Source organism: Artemia franciscana, chromosome 8, assembly GCF_032884065.1.
Source record: "Artemia franciscana chromosome 8, ASM3288406v1, whole genome shotgun sequence".
Taxonomy (NCBI): Eukaryota; Metazoa; Arthropoda; class Branchiopoda; order Anostraca; family Artemiidae; genus Artemia; species Artemia franciscana.
This window is the reverse complement of record NC_088870.1, coordinates 2818223-2836235: the sequence shown is the minus strand read 5'-3', so window position 1 is coordinate 2836235 and position 18013 is coordinate 2818223. Positions and strand designations below refer to the sequence as shown.

General features: G+C 33.3%; 1 protein-coding gene and 1 long non-coding RNA gene across 2 annotated transcripts in view; one reads left to right on the top strand and one right to left on the bottom strand.

The window, feature by feature from the left end:
• Window positions 1-14695, top strand: part of LOC136029880 (biotin--protein ligase-like) — a gene marked incomplete in the record, with an annotated part of 100159 nt that extends 85464 nt beyond the window's left edge. The window contains 1 exon segment of the mRNA XM_065708359.1: window positions 14353-14695. Within this exon segment, the coding sequence (XP_065564431.1) occupies window positions 14353-14536 (184 nt within the window).
• The window catches only part of LOC136029885 (uncharacterized), a 55186-nt gene continuing 42041 nt past the window's right edge, over window positions 4869-18013 (bottom strand). The window contains exons 2-3 of the long non-coding RNA XR_010618132.1: window positions 11852-12019; window positions 4869-5542 (exon numbers count right to left, since the gene is read on the bottom strand). This is a non-coding gene — a long non-coding RNA (uncharacterized LOC136029885). The remainder of the gene's footprint in view (window positions 5543-11851; window positions 12020-18013) is intronic.

Genomic DNA, 18013 nt, shown 5'->3' with positions numbered 1-18013 from the left:
CTATAGTATTAAAAATATACAAAATGCTTTTTTAATTCATATTTCAAATTCTTCTTCTTTTCTTTCTTTTATCCAGAGTTATTTGGGCTATAGTGAAATATCCTGGATGTAACTCCTTTCCTGGGTTCTTCTTCTTTTTGTTTTCATGATGATAGGTTGGTGATGCTTCTTGTAATTGATTAAATAAAAAAACAAGTTTTTGCAGCTGAAAGTAAGGAGCGACATTAAAACTTAAAACGAACAGAAATTATTCTATGTATGAAAGGGGTTGTCCCGTCCTCGACGCCTCGCTCTTTGCGCAAAAGGGTGACTTTTTTTCACAAATCTACTCTTAAAAACAATAAAAACTTTAGCGTAAAGAGTGAGGCGTCGAGGAGGGGACAGCCCCTTTCATATACAAAATAATTTCTGTTCGTTTTAATTTTTAATGTCGCTCCTTACTTTCAGTTGCAAAAACTTGTTTTTTTGTATTTAATTTCTGAACGTTTACTAATTAATGCCTGTTTTGTATATGAATAATTAAAACGAAATTTGCTTATTATTTTTTTTTTGCTAAATAGCTTTTTCGTAGTTTTGATCGGACAATTTTGATAAAAAAAAGGGGGTGGGTGAGGAGACCTAGGTGCCTTTCAATTTTTGGTTACTTAAAATGACAACTAGATCTTTTGTTTTTTTACAAATGTTTTTATTACTAATAAATATACGTAACTTACGAACTAACTTACGTAGCGAACTTTTGTATTTGTATATTTTTATTACGTATATAAGGGGGGTTCGAACCCTCGTCAATAGTTTGCTCTTTACACTAAAGCTTGAATTTTGTCCCATTCTTTAAGAATGATCTCTAAATCCTAAAGATCGTAGAATAAATAGTTGAAATTACTAAAAATACTTTAGTGTAAAGAGCGAGGTATTAAGGAGGAGACGAACCCCCTTATGCACGTTATAATTTCTGTTCGTTTTCAGTTTTACTGCTGCTCGCTCCATACTGCCAGTTGAAAAAACTTCCTATTTATTTTCTCATTTTTTGTTTAAATAATGCTAGAAGATCCTTCTAGTGATCAATTTGCACAAAGATCTTTGTGCAAATTCTCTTCCCAATTATAAATTCCTCCATAGAAAGATCCGACCACGTAACCCCCTCCCCTCAACTCCCCTCTCCCAACCAAAAACTGGGTGTTGTTTTTGTTTTTTTTTGTTTTTTTTTTAGTACTCCTGAAAAAGAAATAAGAAATAAATCACATTTCTTTCTTGTTTTTTTACTCTACGTCTCCCAGGTTAACTGTCATCTAATTCATCACTGTTTCACTATCATTTCCTTTACTTTACTACCTATCTACCTTACCTCTTACTCGGCATTCCATAGCTTTCTATCTTTCTAATTCCTCACATAGCCTACCTAATTTTTTCTTTCCTAATACATTTTATCTACATTTTGCCTATTTTTTTTATTTCCCCATTCATACGATTCTCCATCCGATAATTTACAATAGAAAAATTTCAGAATTCACATTCTAGCTACCCACGGCAACAACGGACTGCTCCCATTCATTAGGTCTATAACATATAACATTAAAATACAAATTTACTATACATATTCATTTTCGTACTTTAAAATACTTTTCCTTTTCTTAAAACACTTTAAAACACTTTTCACTACATTTACATAAATAGAAAAAAAAACACAACACCATTTATTTTTTTCAAATACGTCACATTTCATCATGCTCTCCTTTTTCTGGTCCTTGCGTTATTGGGTAGCTACAACAATCCTCAAGAATTTCCCAAACATGAAACATTACACAATTCAGGCGAATCGTATCCCCCTCAATGTATATTAAATAAAAAAAACAAGTTTTTTTAACTGAAAGTAAGGAGCGACATTAAAACTTAAAACGAACAGAAATTACTTCGTATATGAAAGGAGCTGCTTCCTCATCAACGCCCCGCTCTTTACGCTAAAGTTTGACTCTTTCTCTCAACTCTTCTTTTTAAAACAGTAAAAAACTTTAGCATAAAGAGCGGGGCGTTGATGAGGAAGCAGCCCCTTTCATATACGAAGTAATTTCTGTTCGTTTTAAGTTTTAATGTCGGTCCTTACTTTCAGTTAATAAAAACTCGTTTTTTTATTTAATTTCTGAACGTTTTTGAATCAATGCATGTTTTGATTTTGGCTCTCCGCAGAGGAATAATTAAACTGAAATTTGTATATTTTTTTCCTATTTTTTTAATTTTGTCATAATTTCTCATAATTTTGATCGAATGATTTTTAGAAAAAAAGAGCGGGGGAGGAAGCCTAGTGGCCCTCCGATTTTTTGGTTAATTAAAAAGGCAACTAGACCTTTTAACTTTTTACGAATCTTTTTATTAGTAAAAGATATACGTAACTTATAAATTAGCTTACGTAAAGAACTTTTGTATTCTCATGTTTTTATTACATATATGAGGGGGTTCTCCCCCTCGTCAGTACCTCGCTCTTTACACTAAAGCTTAAATTTTGTCTCAATTCATTAAGAATGACCACTGAATCACAAAAGCCGTAGAATAAATAGTTGAAATTACTAAAAATACTTTAGCGTAAAGAGCAAGGTATTAGGAGGAGGCGAGCCCCTAATATGGGTAATAATTTCTTCTTGTTTTAAGTTTTAATGCTGCTCCTTACTTCCAGCTGAAAAAAAACGTTTTCATATTTATTTTTTCATTGTTTTTTTTTAAATAATGCTAGTAAATCCTGAGCTCCCTTCATGGAAATTTTCTTCCCCCATGACAAATTCCTCGATTGAAAGTTCCCCCAGCATATCCCCCTCTTCTCAACCCCTCCCCCAACCAAAAAATCCTCCTGAAAACGCCTGTACACTTCCCAATAACCATTACTATATGTAAGCACTGGTCAAAGTTTGTAACTTGTTGCCCCTCCTATGGAGACTGTAGGGGAGTAAGTCGTCCCCGAAGACATAGTTATAAGGTTTTTCGACTACGCTGAATAAAATGGCTATCTTAGAATTTTGATCCGTTTACTTTGAGAAAATAATTAGCGTGGGAGGGGGCCTAGGTGCCCTCCATTTTTTTGGTCGATCAAAAAGGGCACTAGAACTTTTCATTTCCATTAGAATGAGCCGTTTCGCAACATTCTAGGACAACTGGATCGATACGATCACCCCTGGGAAAAAACAAAAAAAAAAAAAACAAACAAATAAACACGCATCCGTGATCTGCCTTCTGGCAAAAATTACAAAATTCCACATTTTTGTAGATAGGAGCTTGAAACTTCTACAGTACTGTTCTCTGATACGCTGAATCTGATTGTGTGATTTTCGTTAAGATTCTGTGACTTCTAGGGTGTGTTTCCCCCTATTTTCTAAAAAACGCAAATTTTCTCAGGCTCGTAGCTTTTGATAGGTAAGACTAAACTTGACGAAACTTATATATTTAAAATCAGCATTAAAATGCGATTCTTTTGATGTAGCTATTTGTTACTATTGAGCCGGGTCGCTCCTTACTACAGTTCGTTACCACGAACTGTTTGAAAATAAATTCCATTAATTCAAATCTAACTCTTCAAATCTAAGACTTCAAATCTAGACTGTATAATTTAAGTCTCAAAGACTTCAAATCTAAACTCTATGATTCTCCTTACAATCATACAAAATCCTATATTCCGATGGTCTTTGTCCTAAGATACACGGCAAAGGCACTGGAAGAATATGGTATCAAACGGGAAGGCAAAACTTTCCTATACTTGGGTTATGCATGATTTCAGTGTCCTAGATAAAAATTCTAGCAAAATCAAGGAATTTTTGGAAGTATTTATGGCGAGGAGTGAAAGAATAGGTTTGAAAAATGATGCTAATAAGACTAAGTCGCTTAGGTTGGGAACAATAAGGGGAGTGGTGATGCTAGGCAGCAAGAAAATTGACCAAGTGGACAGCTTCACTTATCTAGGTAGGGTGTTTTCGTGAAGCATAGTTTTGTTTTTGCAATTGAAAGAAAGTTCCAGCCTTTCAATGTACAGAATCGAAAGGCTGCATAGATCTGGGACAAATAAAATTTTTTTACATCTAGATTTTTTTACAATTAGAGTCAGCCTTGTTGGAGGGTCTCCCCGGGGATCACACACTAGTATACTTGAAAATTTTCCTCTCATGCATGTCACTCCACAATGCCAAACTAGAGTCAAGCTGTTAAGGGTCTCCCTGGGGAAAACACGCTGGTTGACAGTAATATACTTGAAAATTTTCAACTATACTTGAAAATTTTCAACTATACTTGAAAATTTTCCACTCATGAATTGAAAATTTAAGAATCGAAAGGATGAGCTTTGTTAAAGTATTGCCAGAGAAATAGTCTAAGGACAATTCTAGGTACTTGATTGACTGACAGTATATCAACCAATATGCTGTACGGAAAATGTGGTTCGGTCCTTCTTTCTAGAGCTATAATAAAAGAAATAAGATTGTGCTTTTCGGCACAATTTTTCGGCCCTTTAAAAAGCAACGTATTCTTCTAATTAAGAAACTTTTGTGTAAAGAGTGAGGTGTTAAGGAGGGGGCGACCCCCTCACATATGTAATAATTTTCTGTCCGTTTTAAGTTTTAATGTTGCTCCTTAATTTCAGTTGAAAAAAAAATTCTTTTTATTTAATCTCTGATCGTTTTTTTAAACAACGTCAGGATATCTGGATCCACTTCCACGGAAAAATCCCCCTCTCTATGGAAATATATTCTGAACGATTCAATCCTGGCGAAAATTTTCGCTGGACATTTACCCGGAAGTATGTATGCATACTTCCCAATAACAAATACTATACGTAAGCAATGGGCAAATTTTATAATTTAAAGACTTTTCCCCAGGAGCTGGGGAGGGGGTCATGTTATCTCCAAAGACATAGTTATTCAGTCTTTCACCTATGCTGAACAAAATTGCTATCTTAAAATTTTGATAGGACAATTTTTGGAAAAAAGTGGTATGAGATGGGGGCAGTTGCCCTCCAATTTCTTGGTGATTTAAAAAGGGCACTAGAAACTTTCATATCAGTTAGAATGAGCCCTCTCCCGATGTCCTAGGCCTACTGGGTCGATACGATTGCCCTTGGGGAAACAAAAAACAAGCTAACAAAGAAACAAAACAAATAAACACGCATCCGTGATCTTTCTTCTGGTAAAAATTACAAACCTCCACTTTTTTGCAGATAGGACCTTGAAACCTCTACAGTAGGGTTCTTTGATACGCTGAATCTTATGATACAATTTTCATTAAAATTCTGTTACTTCTAGAGGGTTTTTCCCCTTTTTTTGAAAAATCAGACAAATTTTCTGAGGCTCGTACCTTTTAATGGATAAGACTAAACTTAATAAAACCTATATATTTGAAAATCAGCATAATAAGCCAATTCTTTTGATGTTTCTATTGGTATCGAAATTTCATTTTTTAAGGGTTTCGGTTGCTTTTGAGCCGGGTCGCTCCTTACTTACAGTTCATTACCACAAACCTGTTTGATTAAAGGGTATATCCAGATAATTCAACATAACTAACCAAAGACGACCTGAAAAATAGAGTATAAACAGTAATAAAGTTACGAACACTAGTTTATAAACACTAATAGAGTTATAAACACTATTGAAGCATTATATTGAATCTATTGTCATCAGACATATCTGACTAGTTACAGATATCACGACAAAACCTAAGATATGGTTACATAAAGCAATTTTCTTTGGCAAAATTTTTCTATAAAATTCAATAGCTTATTGATAATCAGTTAAAGAACAGTTAGAGTGACTAATGCTGTCTGTAAATGTGGCTCTGTTTTTCTATAAAATTTTTCTAATTTTTCTATAAAATTCAATAGCTAATTGATAATCAGTTAAAGAACAGTTAGAGTGACTAATGCTGTCTGTAAATGTGGCTCTGTTTTTCTATAAAATTTTTCTAATTTTTCTATAAAATTCAATAGCTAATTGATAATCAGTTAAAGAACAGTTAGAGTGACTAATGCTGTCTGTAAATGTGGCTCTGTTTTTCTATAAAATTTTTCTAATTTTTCTATAAAATTCAATAGCTAATTGATAATCAGTTAAAGAACAGTTAGAGTGACTAATGCTGTCTGTAAATGTGGCTCTGTTTTTCTATAAAATTTTTCTAATTTTTCTATAAAATTCAATAGCTAATTGATGATCAGTTAAAGAACAGTTAGAGTGACTAATGCTGTCTGTAAATGTGGCTCTGTTTTTCTATAAAATTTTTCTAATTTTTCTATAAAATTCAATAGCTAATTGATAATCAGTTAAAGAACAGTTAGAGTGACTAATGCTGTCTGTAAATGTGGCTCTGTTTTTCTATAAAATTTTTCTAATTTTTATATAAAATTCAATAGCTAATTGATAATCAGTTAAAGAACAGTTAGAGTGACTAATGCTGTCTGTAAATGTGGCTCTGTTTTTCTATAAAATTTTTCTAATTTTTCTATAAAATTCAATAGCTAATTGATAACCAGTTAAAGAACAGTTAGAGTGACTAATGCTGTCTGTAAATGTGGCTCTGTTTTTCTATAAAATTTTTCTAATTTTTCTATAAAATTCAATAGCTAATTGATAATCAGTTAAAGAACAGTTAGAGTGACTAATGCTGTCTGTAAATGTGGCTCTGTTTTTCTATAAAATTTTTCTAATTTTTCTATAAAATTCAATAGCTAATTGATAATCAGTTAAAGAACAGTTAGAGTGACTAATGCTGTCTGTAAATGTGGCTCTGTTTTTCTATAAAATTTTTCTAATTTTTCTATAAAATTCAATAGCTAATTGATAATCAGTTAAAGAACAGTTAGAGTGACTAATGCTGTCTGTAAATGTGGCTCTTTGAAAGTTGCTTATGTTGTCTTTGAATATATTATGCTCAATGACAGACTAATACCAACGATAAATGAATTTGTATATACTCAAGCCCTTCCAAAATGTAAATCTGAGTGGGAAACCGAGAAGATGGTGGAACAAGAACAAGAAGAAGAGTGGAAGAAGAGACAAGAATAAGTCTATGACTTATTGTCTTGACAGAAAAGGGTTACTTTTCTTTCGAATACTCCAAAAGCTTGCATTTGTATCTAGTTTCGGTCATCATACACATTTACTAATATCGTTATATAGCAACTTTAAACTTATATAGTAACATATTATGTAGTAACATAGAAATAGTAACTATTAATAGTAACATGTGAAAAAGTAATATAGAAATAATAAGTACATAGAACACAAGAGCGTAGAAAGAAAGCATAGTAATAAACAGCAACATAGAAATTGTAAGTATATAGAACAGAGATGTAGTGACATAGAAACTTTGCATAGTAACATTGAAACTTACTGTCAGTTTATATAGTTTCATGGGTGGGATCTGTGCTTCACTTAATTATTTCTCCCCAGCTCTGGCAGACACAAATTAAGGTCTCTTTATATATGAGGGTAATTTTTACGTACATACAAGGCCACAATAAAAACGGGTGCTCCTTAAGACAAAGTCTGTCAAAATGATCCATATAAAGGGGATAGTACAAAACCCTGCTTAATTCCTGATTTAATACAAAACCAGCTGCTAACCTTATTTCCTATCTTATTATTATTCTCGTACATAGCACTAATCACCTTAATGCATTTGTCTGGTATACTCTACAAGGATAAGACCTTTGTTAATACTCTTCTATCAACATAGTCGAACCGCTTGCTCATAATCTATAAAACTAGGGACGAAAGGTGTTTGACAAATCAGGCACTTCTCAATTATTAACGTAAGAGTGAAAATTTGGTCGACATATCCTCTACCTCTTTTAAAATCGCACTGTTCTTCTCTTAAGACTTATTTAGCTTATTATTATTAAACTTATTATTCTTAGAACTTAAAAAATTGTCATTATTAGCTTAGTATTGTATTAGCTTATTATTATTATTATTATTACTTGAGCCGTCATAGCCGAATGGGTAGCGCAATAGACTTGAAATCCTGAGGATAAGTGCAAGTCCTAGTGCGGCAGGCTATTTGGTTTGGAATAGGGGTCAATGGTGTGACTCTGTAAGCTCTGCCAGAGTCAACGCAGCTCTAAATGGGTACCTGGAAAAATCCGAGGGAAAAACACAGGAAGCGTTGGATGATTTGCCCCCAACCACGCATTGTACTCCAGGCCTAAGGCAGTAAATCAGGTGATGGGTACTTGTGCAACGCAGACCATTTTCAGCATACATAAAAGTTTTTAAGTTTTGTATAAAGTAATACTTCTGCCTCTTGGACATAATTAACAAAAAGAAAAGAGTTAAAAGTTCTAAACTAGGGGAAATTTTTCGGAAAATTGTCATGTATTTTCACCGAATTCAGAATCCCAAATGTGTATTCTAGTTTATTTTAAAAGATTTTAACAAATTTAGGTCTATGGCTTTTATTGAATAGCTTGAATTAAACAGTTTCCTGGATTGAAATGCAATGGACATTTGAGAAAAGGATCTAATAAATTGTAAATATAAGAATTTTTCTTTACTGGAATAATTTTTTACTCAGAGCTCCTCTATTTAACTCTATTTTAGTTCCTCTTTAACTCAGAGTATTTTCTTTGATTTGACCATGCAAGTAACTTCGTCAGCTTATAATACTAGAATTTATTCTTTTTATCAAAAAAACGTACTATACTATTTGTAACTGTTTCGATACACTAGCCTACTGGTTTATGGCCCAAAGTTTTCCTTGTTCCTTATTCATAAGGCTATAAATCACTCAACAAGTGCATTACCTGGAAATTACTTTTTTAGCTTAAAACAGGATTTAGGTTGGTTTTTCTGATCATGTCAATTTTTCTTTTCTTTTATACCGTATAAAGTGGAATTAAAGTTCTTCCTCTTGATCTTGATTAATAGGATCTATTTTAGTCTAAGAAAAATTCGTATTATCTCATTTGAACTCTTGCAAGATCTGTTTGCACTTATTTGTGTCTGATCATAAACCAGTCACGCAAACTGGGTTAAGGGTTTTTGGACTTCTGACCAAAGGCCTGCACCGCCTCCCAAAATATTTCAAGATTTTAAAAATTATTCCTTGTGTTGTCAGTACAAGCTGCCTATTCCTTGCGTATCCCCCCTCCCCATAAAGATTAATTAATTCACGCATACTTACCTGTCATACAGAGTAATAACTAGCGGTCAAATAGCATCAATTTTTTTAAAGCTTAAAATGATACGACAAGATAAGAATAGTATTTAATTTAAGTTTTTATTTCACTGCATGGTTGCCAAATTTAATTTTACGTTATAAATAGCACTGGTATATATATATATATATATATATATATATATATATATATATATATATATATATATATATATTTATATGTATCGCGTGCTGGTGTATATATAGCACTGGTATATATAAGCGTGATATAAATATCAGGCTTTGTCGGTTGTTGCGAACGCATTGATTGATGCTGATGGGTCAGGTGAAACTCTTCTGTTAGTCGAGCACGATGTTCGTAAAGTGTTCGATTCTCTCATTCAGGCTGCTATGCTACTCCATGCAACATAACGTGGAGTGAGCCCTTCATATATCAGAACCATTTGAGACATGCATTCTCGTCTTAAAGTTTGCCTAATTCTTCACCCATCATGTAAAGCTGACGGCTCTCAAGTCTACGCTCCAACCCCTGATATTTTTGTCAACGTCGAAAAAGGTACCCGTCAAGGCTCTGTTTCTTTCCCTTCACTCTTCAATAACCGAGTTCTTGATGCACAGTCAGCTGTTCCCATCTCTTTCATTCTTGCCGGTCTTAATTTATCTCTCGTATGTTATGCAGACAACATTCTGAATTTGAACCACACTATCCACCGCATTAACGAAACTTTCGCAACGCTACAATCTGAGTATGCAAACCTAGGTCTTCATTCAATGCTAAAAAGTCCATTCTTCAACAAGTTTCAAGTTGCATTCTTCAACTGGAAGCAAGCGTTGCCTGGGGATATTCCTCTCGGAAATAATAGGATTAATCCAGTAGATCATATCACCTACCTCGATCTTCGAGTTGGTTTGTTAATAATGCACAAGCGACAACTATAAACTGCTCACATTGGACGTTGAGTTGGGTCACCATATGCGTCTTTTATAAATAATAAGTCACGCTTCAACAGCCATCTTCTGTCGAAACTTTTCAACTCTGTTGCTCTATCTCATTATCTGTGCGCATCGCCGTTTTGAAAAATGCTCACAAAATCTGACAAGTTAAAAATACGTTCAGTTTTCTTCCGGTTCGCAAAAGGTCCTTTACTTTTTTCCCCTTGGACCAGCAACCCTTATTTAGTTGGAAAAGTCAGTATTGCTGACCCCATTACAGCTGTGGAAAACCAAATTCGTGCTTTTAGTTCTCTTTGGACGAAGTTGAACCATCCTTGGTTGTCGGTACTGGCCCAGTAGTTAAGATGTACTTTTTTTTTCTAAAAAAAAAAAAACAAGATGTTAAAAAAAAAGAAAACAAGTGGGTTTTTTTTTCGCTCTTAGTGTGTATTTTTCTTTTTTTTCTTTTTTTCTTTCGTTTATTGCTCCGTATTTTCCTTTTTCCTCCGTATATATATATATATATATATATATATATATATATATATATATATATATATATATATATATATATATATATATATGTATATATTATAATTGACAAAAAACTAATATGGTTGGTATGTTGAGTTTTTGTGTTGAGTAGTCCAAGGCTCAGTTCCCAGTGTTGGATCTTCCGTTTTGTGTTAACTTTCTTGCTGTTGTGTTTGTTGCTCTGTATTTGACGGTCCGTCACTGAATTGTTTTGTTGTCTCTGTTCTCTCTGTTATGTTGACTGGGCTAACATTCCATTATACTGAATTACCCTTGTTAAGAAATTCTGAGTTGAATTGTCGGTGTGCTGTTTAATTTCATGTTATTGAGTTCCCTCTGTTGAGTTGATTACGCTGAGAACGTTGTGCTGAGTAAATATGGTTAAAAATCAAAAGTATTAGCATGGGCTCCTTCCCATCTTCTTAAGGCCATCCTATCTGTTTGACGAGACGCCTCTCTTTTTCTTCTTCTTTTTTTTGCTTTTACCTGAATGTTATTTTTACATTGTCATGCAAATTATTTTCTTGCAATTTTTATGACTAGAATTAGGGAAAATCTTGCCCCAATGATTAACATTTGAAAATTTATTGGTTGCATTAGCTACTGGCCAAAACGTTCCATGCACCTGATTCATTACACTATAAATCACTTATCAAATGAATTTTCTTAAATTTTTCGTTTAAATTTAAAATGAAAATTTTTTTCCGATTTTAGAAATTCTTCTTTTCTTTTATGCTGTCAAAGATTAATCTTCCTCTTTATCACGACAAAGAAGATATAGATTCTGGAAGAAAAGTTCATCATTCCATTTATGGGTTTGATGGTTTTTATGCTCTTGTTCTGATTGGTAGTTCTGTCCAGACAGACAAGTGCAAATCGTGTTTGTTTTTTCTGTTTCATATACCTGAAGTTTTCCTAGACGACTTCAATTATAAGTCGAACTTTTTTTTCATGCTAAAATTTCCTTATTCTATACATTGGTTTGACTTTTCCCTTTTAGTCTCTTCTGATTTTAGAGTCTTACCTTTTTTCAAAATTGTCAGGTATTAAATATTTTTCTTTCTATCCCCTTTAGGAATATTCATTTAATTCTTAGATCCACTGTTTTTTTTTCAAGATTTGTCTCTTTGGGCTTGTAATAGTAAGTATTTTTCAGTCTTCGGTAAGCCTCTTCTTTGGGTGTGTTTTCCATGGGGTAAGTGCATTTCACATTTTGAAATATTTGAAAATGATATTTCCTTCCTACCTTTTTGTCCCAGGGTTATTTTCATATACTACTGGAGACAATAAGCAGTTGAAGCGGGGTACTTTTGTGAGGTAGGATAGGAATAAAGGGTGTCTTAGAAAAAACGCTGGATCTGAATCTTCTATAAATCAAATGATTTTTCCGTGACTATACACCAAAGACTTTAACCTGGAAAATAAAAGCACATTACCAAAACACAAATTCAACATTCAGTGATAACAAAACATACAAAATAATGTTGCCAGCAACAATAAATAAAAATAACGGGCGTTTTTAGACCTGGTGGGCTTTTTGAGACACTCTTTACTATCGTGTAATGCAGAGCTTTTGAATCTTGAATTTCTATGAGCCGAGTGCAGTAATGATTGTCTAATGCCAAGACTATGTGGCTCTCTCTAGAACTCACCTTAGGTACCCAGGCCTCTGCTCATCACGATCTAAAATCAGTTTAGTAGCTTGCTAGTTTTAATAACCAAAGGTGAATAAAATTTGGATAGCATCTTGCCAACCTAGACAACCTAGGAAAACCAATAAATGATATAGCTTTTATTATATGCTATCCCCATATACAAGGTTAAGAAATCGTGAATACTTTCTCGCAAAAACTAATTTTGAATTTCTGTGACTCTACGTTTTGTTTTCTTTTCAAGGGAGGTAGAGCACGAACGAAGATTTATCCTTAATGTTCTTCAAATTATATTGCTGATTCCTTTTTTTGTAACGTAACAGTAACAAAATCAGTATTACTGTATCTTACAGTAATACAGATTATTAATACAGTAATACAGTAGTTAGATTAGAAGTGTAGAGCTAAGAAAAGTTTTGATACTTATAACTTAAATAAAGTATGATCAGTCAAAATTAATTAGAAACAAAAAATCAGTCAGACATCTGCTTGTCAATAAAGCATCGTTTTACAACATTTGTGGTTATTCATTTCAATTATTTTTTTCTCAGAGATCTCAGAGTGTGAATGGCGAGAGGAGAGGGAAACCTGTTTCTCCTTGCTCTGTTTTTTGTCCACCCAACGCAAACGGGCTACAAATTCTTACATATGCAACATGCAAATGTCTCTTTTCTCGCAACAACCTGGTGCAGAAATTTTAGAAGCGTAAAATTTCAAATAAATGATTTAACGTCATTTGTAATTTTCAAAGTTTATTTTTATTGAAATAAAGTAGAGGGCGCCATTGGCAGTAACCAAATTGAATCTGAAATTTTCGTTTTTCTCATATCTTCGTCGCCATTCCTAGAAAATAAAAATATATAGACCGAAGTTTAATGTATTGGTGATATTTTGTATTCAAGTTTTGCTAATAAATGGAAGATTTTGTTAAAATTTGGCATGAAACTTTTTAGGAGATGGGGGGGGCACTAATCAAGATTTTACCCCGGCGTAAGAGGGGTCAGAACTGCCACTGACCCTCTCGTATGTACCGAAAATCTGATTGTAATTTTACCGAGCGTTTTGGCAGTTACAGAATTTACCGAGAACGTTAAGACACTGGAGCAGTTCCACTGATTCTAGCTTCTGTTCGCCTAATGTGTTCGTTGTATATGTCCTTCTTCTGTCCATCTATCTCTATCCGTCTGTTCATCTTCTTTCTGATTGGTTGTGGTTTAAGCAATATTGTTGGAAATGAATAAAATTTCTTATCTTGAACCTTCACCTGATTGATTTGTGTATGTACAGGATAATTGCTCATCTCTCTAATAAAAACGGGGATACTTGTTTGAGTAGGAGTAGATAGGTAACCTTGATCAGATACATACATTTCTATATGAGTATGGTTTAATTCTGAGTGAATGACAAGTCGAAACTTGTTGAACTTCTGAGCTCAAAAGTGTATCCTGTGAACGCATACAATAACATTTCCCGTAATCTTTTTGCTCCCGATTTCTCATGATTAGTCTGGATTTTCTTTTCTTTGGTAAGAGTTTTTGAGACTCCAAAAATATTTTGGACTATTCAGGAGTTTTAGCTTTAAATTTTTGAGAATGGAGGGGGGCTTCTAAAGCTCAAATGTTAAGTTAATAAATCCTGTTAAGGCCTTAAATTGCAATTTCCTGTAATTATTTCCTGTTGAGGTCTAAAATAATCTTTCCTATAGACGTTTCCTGTTAAACTATAAAATACGCTTTTCTGTCAGAGGTATTAATTGTTTATTAATAGCTCTGTTCATTTTCAAAGCTATACTTCGGATCAAGCATCTTTTTTTATTTATATGTTACTTTTTTGCTTATATTTTATGCATCTTTTTTGCTCCTTATTTCTCAGGATTAGTCTGGATTTTTTTTTCTTTAGTAAAAGAGTTTTTGTTACCCACTCCGAAAATATTTTCAACTATATTCAAAAGTTTTAGCTTTATATGTTTGTTCATTGTACACATTATTCAATATTGGAATAGTCCACATGTTTTACGCATACAAAAAGTTTTATTTAAGCCTAGCTGCTGAAAGTTATTCAATTGATATTACTATCTTGCCCTTTTCTTTTTTAGCCAGTCACCTGTGAAGCTGAAATCAGAAAATGGTCTCTTACACGAGGGGAAAATTCTAGGAATTGACAACTATGGGTATCTGCTAGTTCAAGTAACAGACAACACCGTCGTGGAGGTTCATCCTGATGGCAACAGTTTCGACTTGTTAGAAGGGCTGATCATGCCTAAATTTAAACCTACATAGCAACTGTACTGGTAGAAAGTCAAGGGGTCTCATTAATAGGGATAATGATGCTGTGTGTATGTTTTTTAGATTTACAAATAAGGCTCGTAAAAAGTTTTGTTCTTTATAGTGTTATATGTTGTAGCATAGAATGCATTATAATATATGTATTTTATAGTATTATATGGCATTATATATTCATAGTAGTAGTTTTATAATATTAGAGTTTATTCGAGTAATAATAAGCCCTTTGATGCTCATAGTATGGTAGGCAAGTTTTTAATTATGATTTCAAAATAAAAGAGAAATTACTGAAGATTGTAAATTTTATCATAGGCAGCGCTATAGCGCTGCCTAAGTAAGAACGATGTTGGCACAATGTATTATTTATTATTTTTTTTAGACCAGGGCACTTTGTATAGAACGAGCTGTCGTAGAAACTTCGAATGGGGCTCGTTTGATTGTAATTTGAAAGTTCCAGTGTTCTTCTTAATAGATGATGCCATTCTAAATCATCTGCCATTATAACGGAAATTAAAAGTTCTAGTGCCCTTTTAAGTGACCAAAGCAATGGAGGGCAACTAGGCCCTCTTCCAGGCCCTTTCTTCCCCAAAGTCGCCCGATAATAGTTTGAGATACCTTTTTTCAGCACAGTCGAAAGATCTAATAACTATATCTTTGAGGATGACTTGACCTGCCGCAGTCCCCGGGGGAAGAACTGCAAGCCATTAACTTCGCTCATTGTTTGCATATAGTACTGGTTGCTGGAAAGTACACAGACATTCTTTTTTGGGGGGAAGGGGGGGGGGGTATGTGGTAGGATCTTTTCTTGGAGGGTTTTTTCTTGTGGGAAGGGAATTCTCCATGGAGGGGGGTCGGATTTTCCGGCATTACTTTAAAACGATAAGAAATTAAATTTTAAAAACATAAGTTTTTCCCACTGAAAGTAAGGAGCAAAATTAAAACTTAAAATCAACAGAAATTATAACTTATAGGAGGGCCACCTTCTCGATACCGCGCTCTTTACGCTATAGTTTTTTAGAACTTTTAAAGAAACTTTCTTTTAAAGAACTGTTAATGTAACAGTTCTTGTGTTTCAGGAGTAATTCTGAAATAACTGGAGATAAAATTCAAACTTTAGCGTAAAGAGTGAGGTATTAAGTACGGAGCAACCCTTCTCATATACGTAATAATTTATGTTCGTTTTAAGTTTTAATGTTATTCCTTTTTTTCAGTTCAAAAAACCTTTTTTTCTTTAATCCTAGTTTTTAGAGCTGTAATAAGAGAAAGTTTTGGTTGGCTAGGACACGTTTTACGGATGAAGGACGACAGATTGCAAGGACAGTGCTTTTAAGCCATCCATCTGAAGCCTAACAAAATGCTGTACCCAGTTGTATCTGAGTGAGATGATTTCAGGTGATAAGGAAGGATTTAAAGAAAATTTGAACCTCACGGGAAGGGGTGAAGAGTTAAGCTTCAAATAGATCGCAGGTGGAGACGAGCGTGCGCAGCTGTGTGGGTCTTAGCTGGCCTGGTACTACAGTGACTTGTTAATGCTATTAGTAGTTGTGATATTTATTTATCCTTGTTCAAAAGTTTTTAAGTTGCTTTATTATTCTATTAAATAAAAAAACAGTGAAGTAAGTAAAGAGCGAGGGTATTTCTTGACCAAAGCAAAAAGATTAATAAAAATTATAATGGATAACGAACTAAAAGTTAAAAGAAACAGATATTAGACCTAATAAAAAATGAAACCAATAATGAGCTTATAATGTACCAAAAACCAACCTGATATTCAACTAAAACTAAGACGAACGGAAATTATTAGATATATAAACTGGGAAGTCGTCCCCCTTGTACACCAGTTAAAGTTAAAAAAAGATATTAAAGTTAAAATAAACTAAAAGAAGTTTTAAAAAAGAGTGAACTAAAAATTAATCAAAACATATATTAGACTTAATAAAAAAAAAAGAAACCAATAATGAACTTATTACTGGATCTTAATAATAAGTTTATTCCTGTGAGTTATTTGTTATTATTGGTTCGTCCTATAAGCTTGTCACTTATAATTATACTCAAACTCAAAACGAACAGAAATTATCAGATATATGAACTTGGGACCCCACTTATAGTTGAAAAAACAGATATTAAAGTTAAAACAAACAGATATTAGACTAAAAAATTAAGCCAATAATGAACTTATAATGTACCAAAAATAAAACTGATATTCAACTCCACCTCAAAATGAACAGAAATTACTAGATACATGAACTGGAAGGTCGTCTCCTTTGTATCCCAAAAATATCTCCAGTGTTATTGGCGCTTTACTGAAACCAAAATAACGAAACGGATGCTTTGTTAAATGAAAACTCAAGGCCGTAAATGAAAAATCAAGGTCGTAAACCAAAATAACGAAACGGATGCTTTGTTAAATGAAAACTCAAGGCCGTAAATGAAAAATCAAGGCCGTAAACCAAAATAACAAAACGGATGCTTTGTTAAATGAAAACTCAAGGGCGTATCTAGAGTGCATTTTGCCACTGAGCTACAACTCCAAGCCCACAGCTCCAAGGCGATCGCCCAAATGTTCAGTTTCACTCGTTGAAAGCTACCAAAATGAATATAAAGAAATTTTGACGCGTTTTATGTTTTTGTAAACATCCCCTCTCTCAACAAATTATAATGCCTCCTCAGAAAAAAATCTAAGATATGTCGCATAAAAATTAAACTGTTCTAACTATATATTGTTTTCAATGGAATACAGTTTAGAATCTGTAAAACGAAAAGAAACACCATTTTTGTAAACGTATATTAGACCTCGGACGTCATTTTTCTTTGTTGCTTTGCTGATGATGTTATAACAAATAAAAACCTAATTAATTTTCAAATTAATTACAAAATTATAATAATCGAAAACTAAAATTCAAATAACAATCAAGATCACGCATAAAAAAACATACATGTTAAAAAAAAATGTCTAAATTCTTCTTTTACGTCTATTTCATTTCAAAATACAGAGCGATAGTGCCTAAATTACTCTTTGAACATGAATAGTTTTAATCAAACAGTTCGTGGTAACGAACTGTAGTAAGGAGCGACCAGGCTCAATATTAACCGAAACTATAAAAAATGAAATTTTGATACCAATAGCTACATCAAAAGAATGGCATTTTAATGCTGATTTTAAATATATAAGTTTCATCAAGATTAGTTTTACCCATCAAAAGTTACGAGCCTGAGAAAATTTGCGTCATTTTAGAAAATAGGGGGAAACACCCCCTAAAAGCCATACGATCTTAACGAAAATCACATCATCAGATTCAGCGTATCAGAGAACCTTTTTATAGAAGTTTCAAGCCCCTATCTACAAAAATGTAGAATTTCGCATTTTTTGCCAGAAGACAAATCACGGATGCGTGTTTATTTGTTTTTTTTTGTTTTTGTTTTTTCCCCAGGGGTGATCGTATCGACTCAGTGGTCCTAGAATGTCGAGAAAGG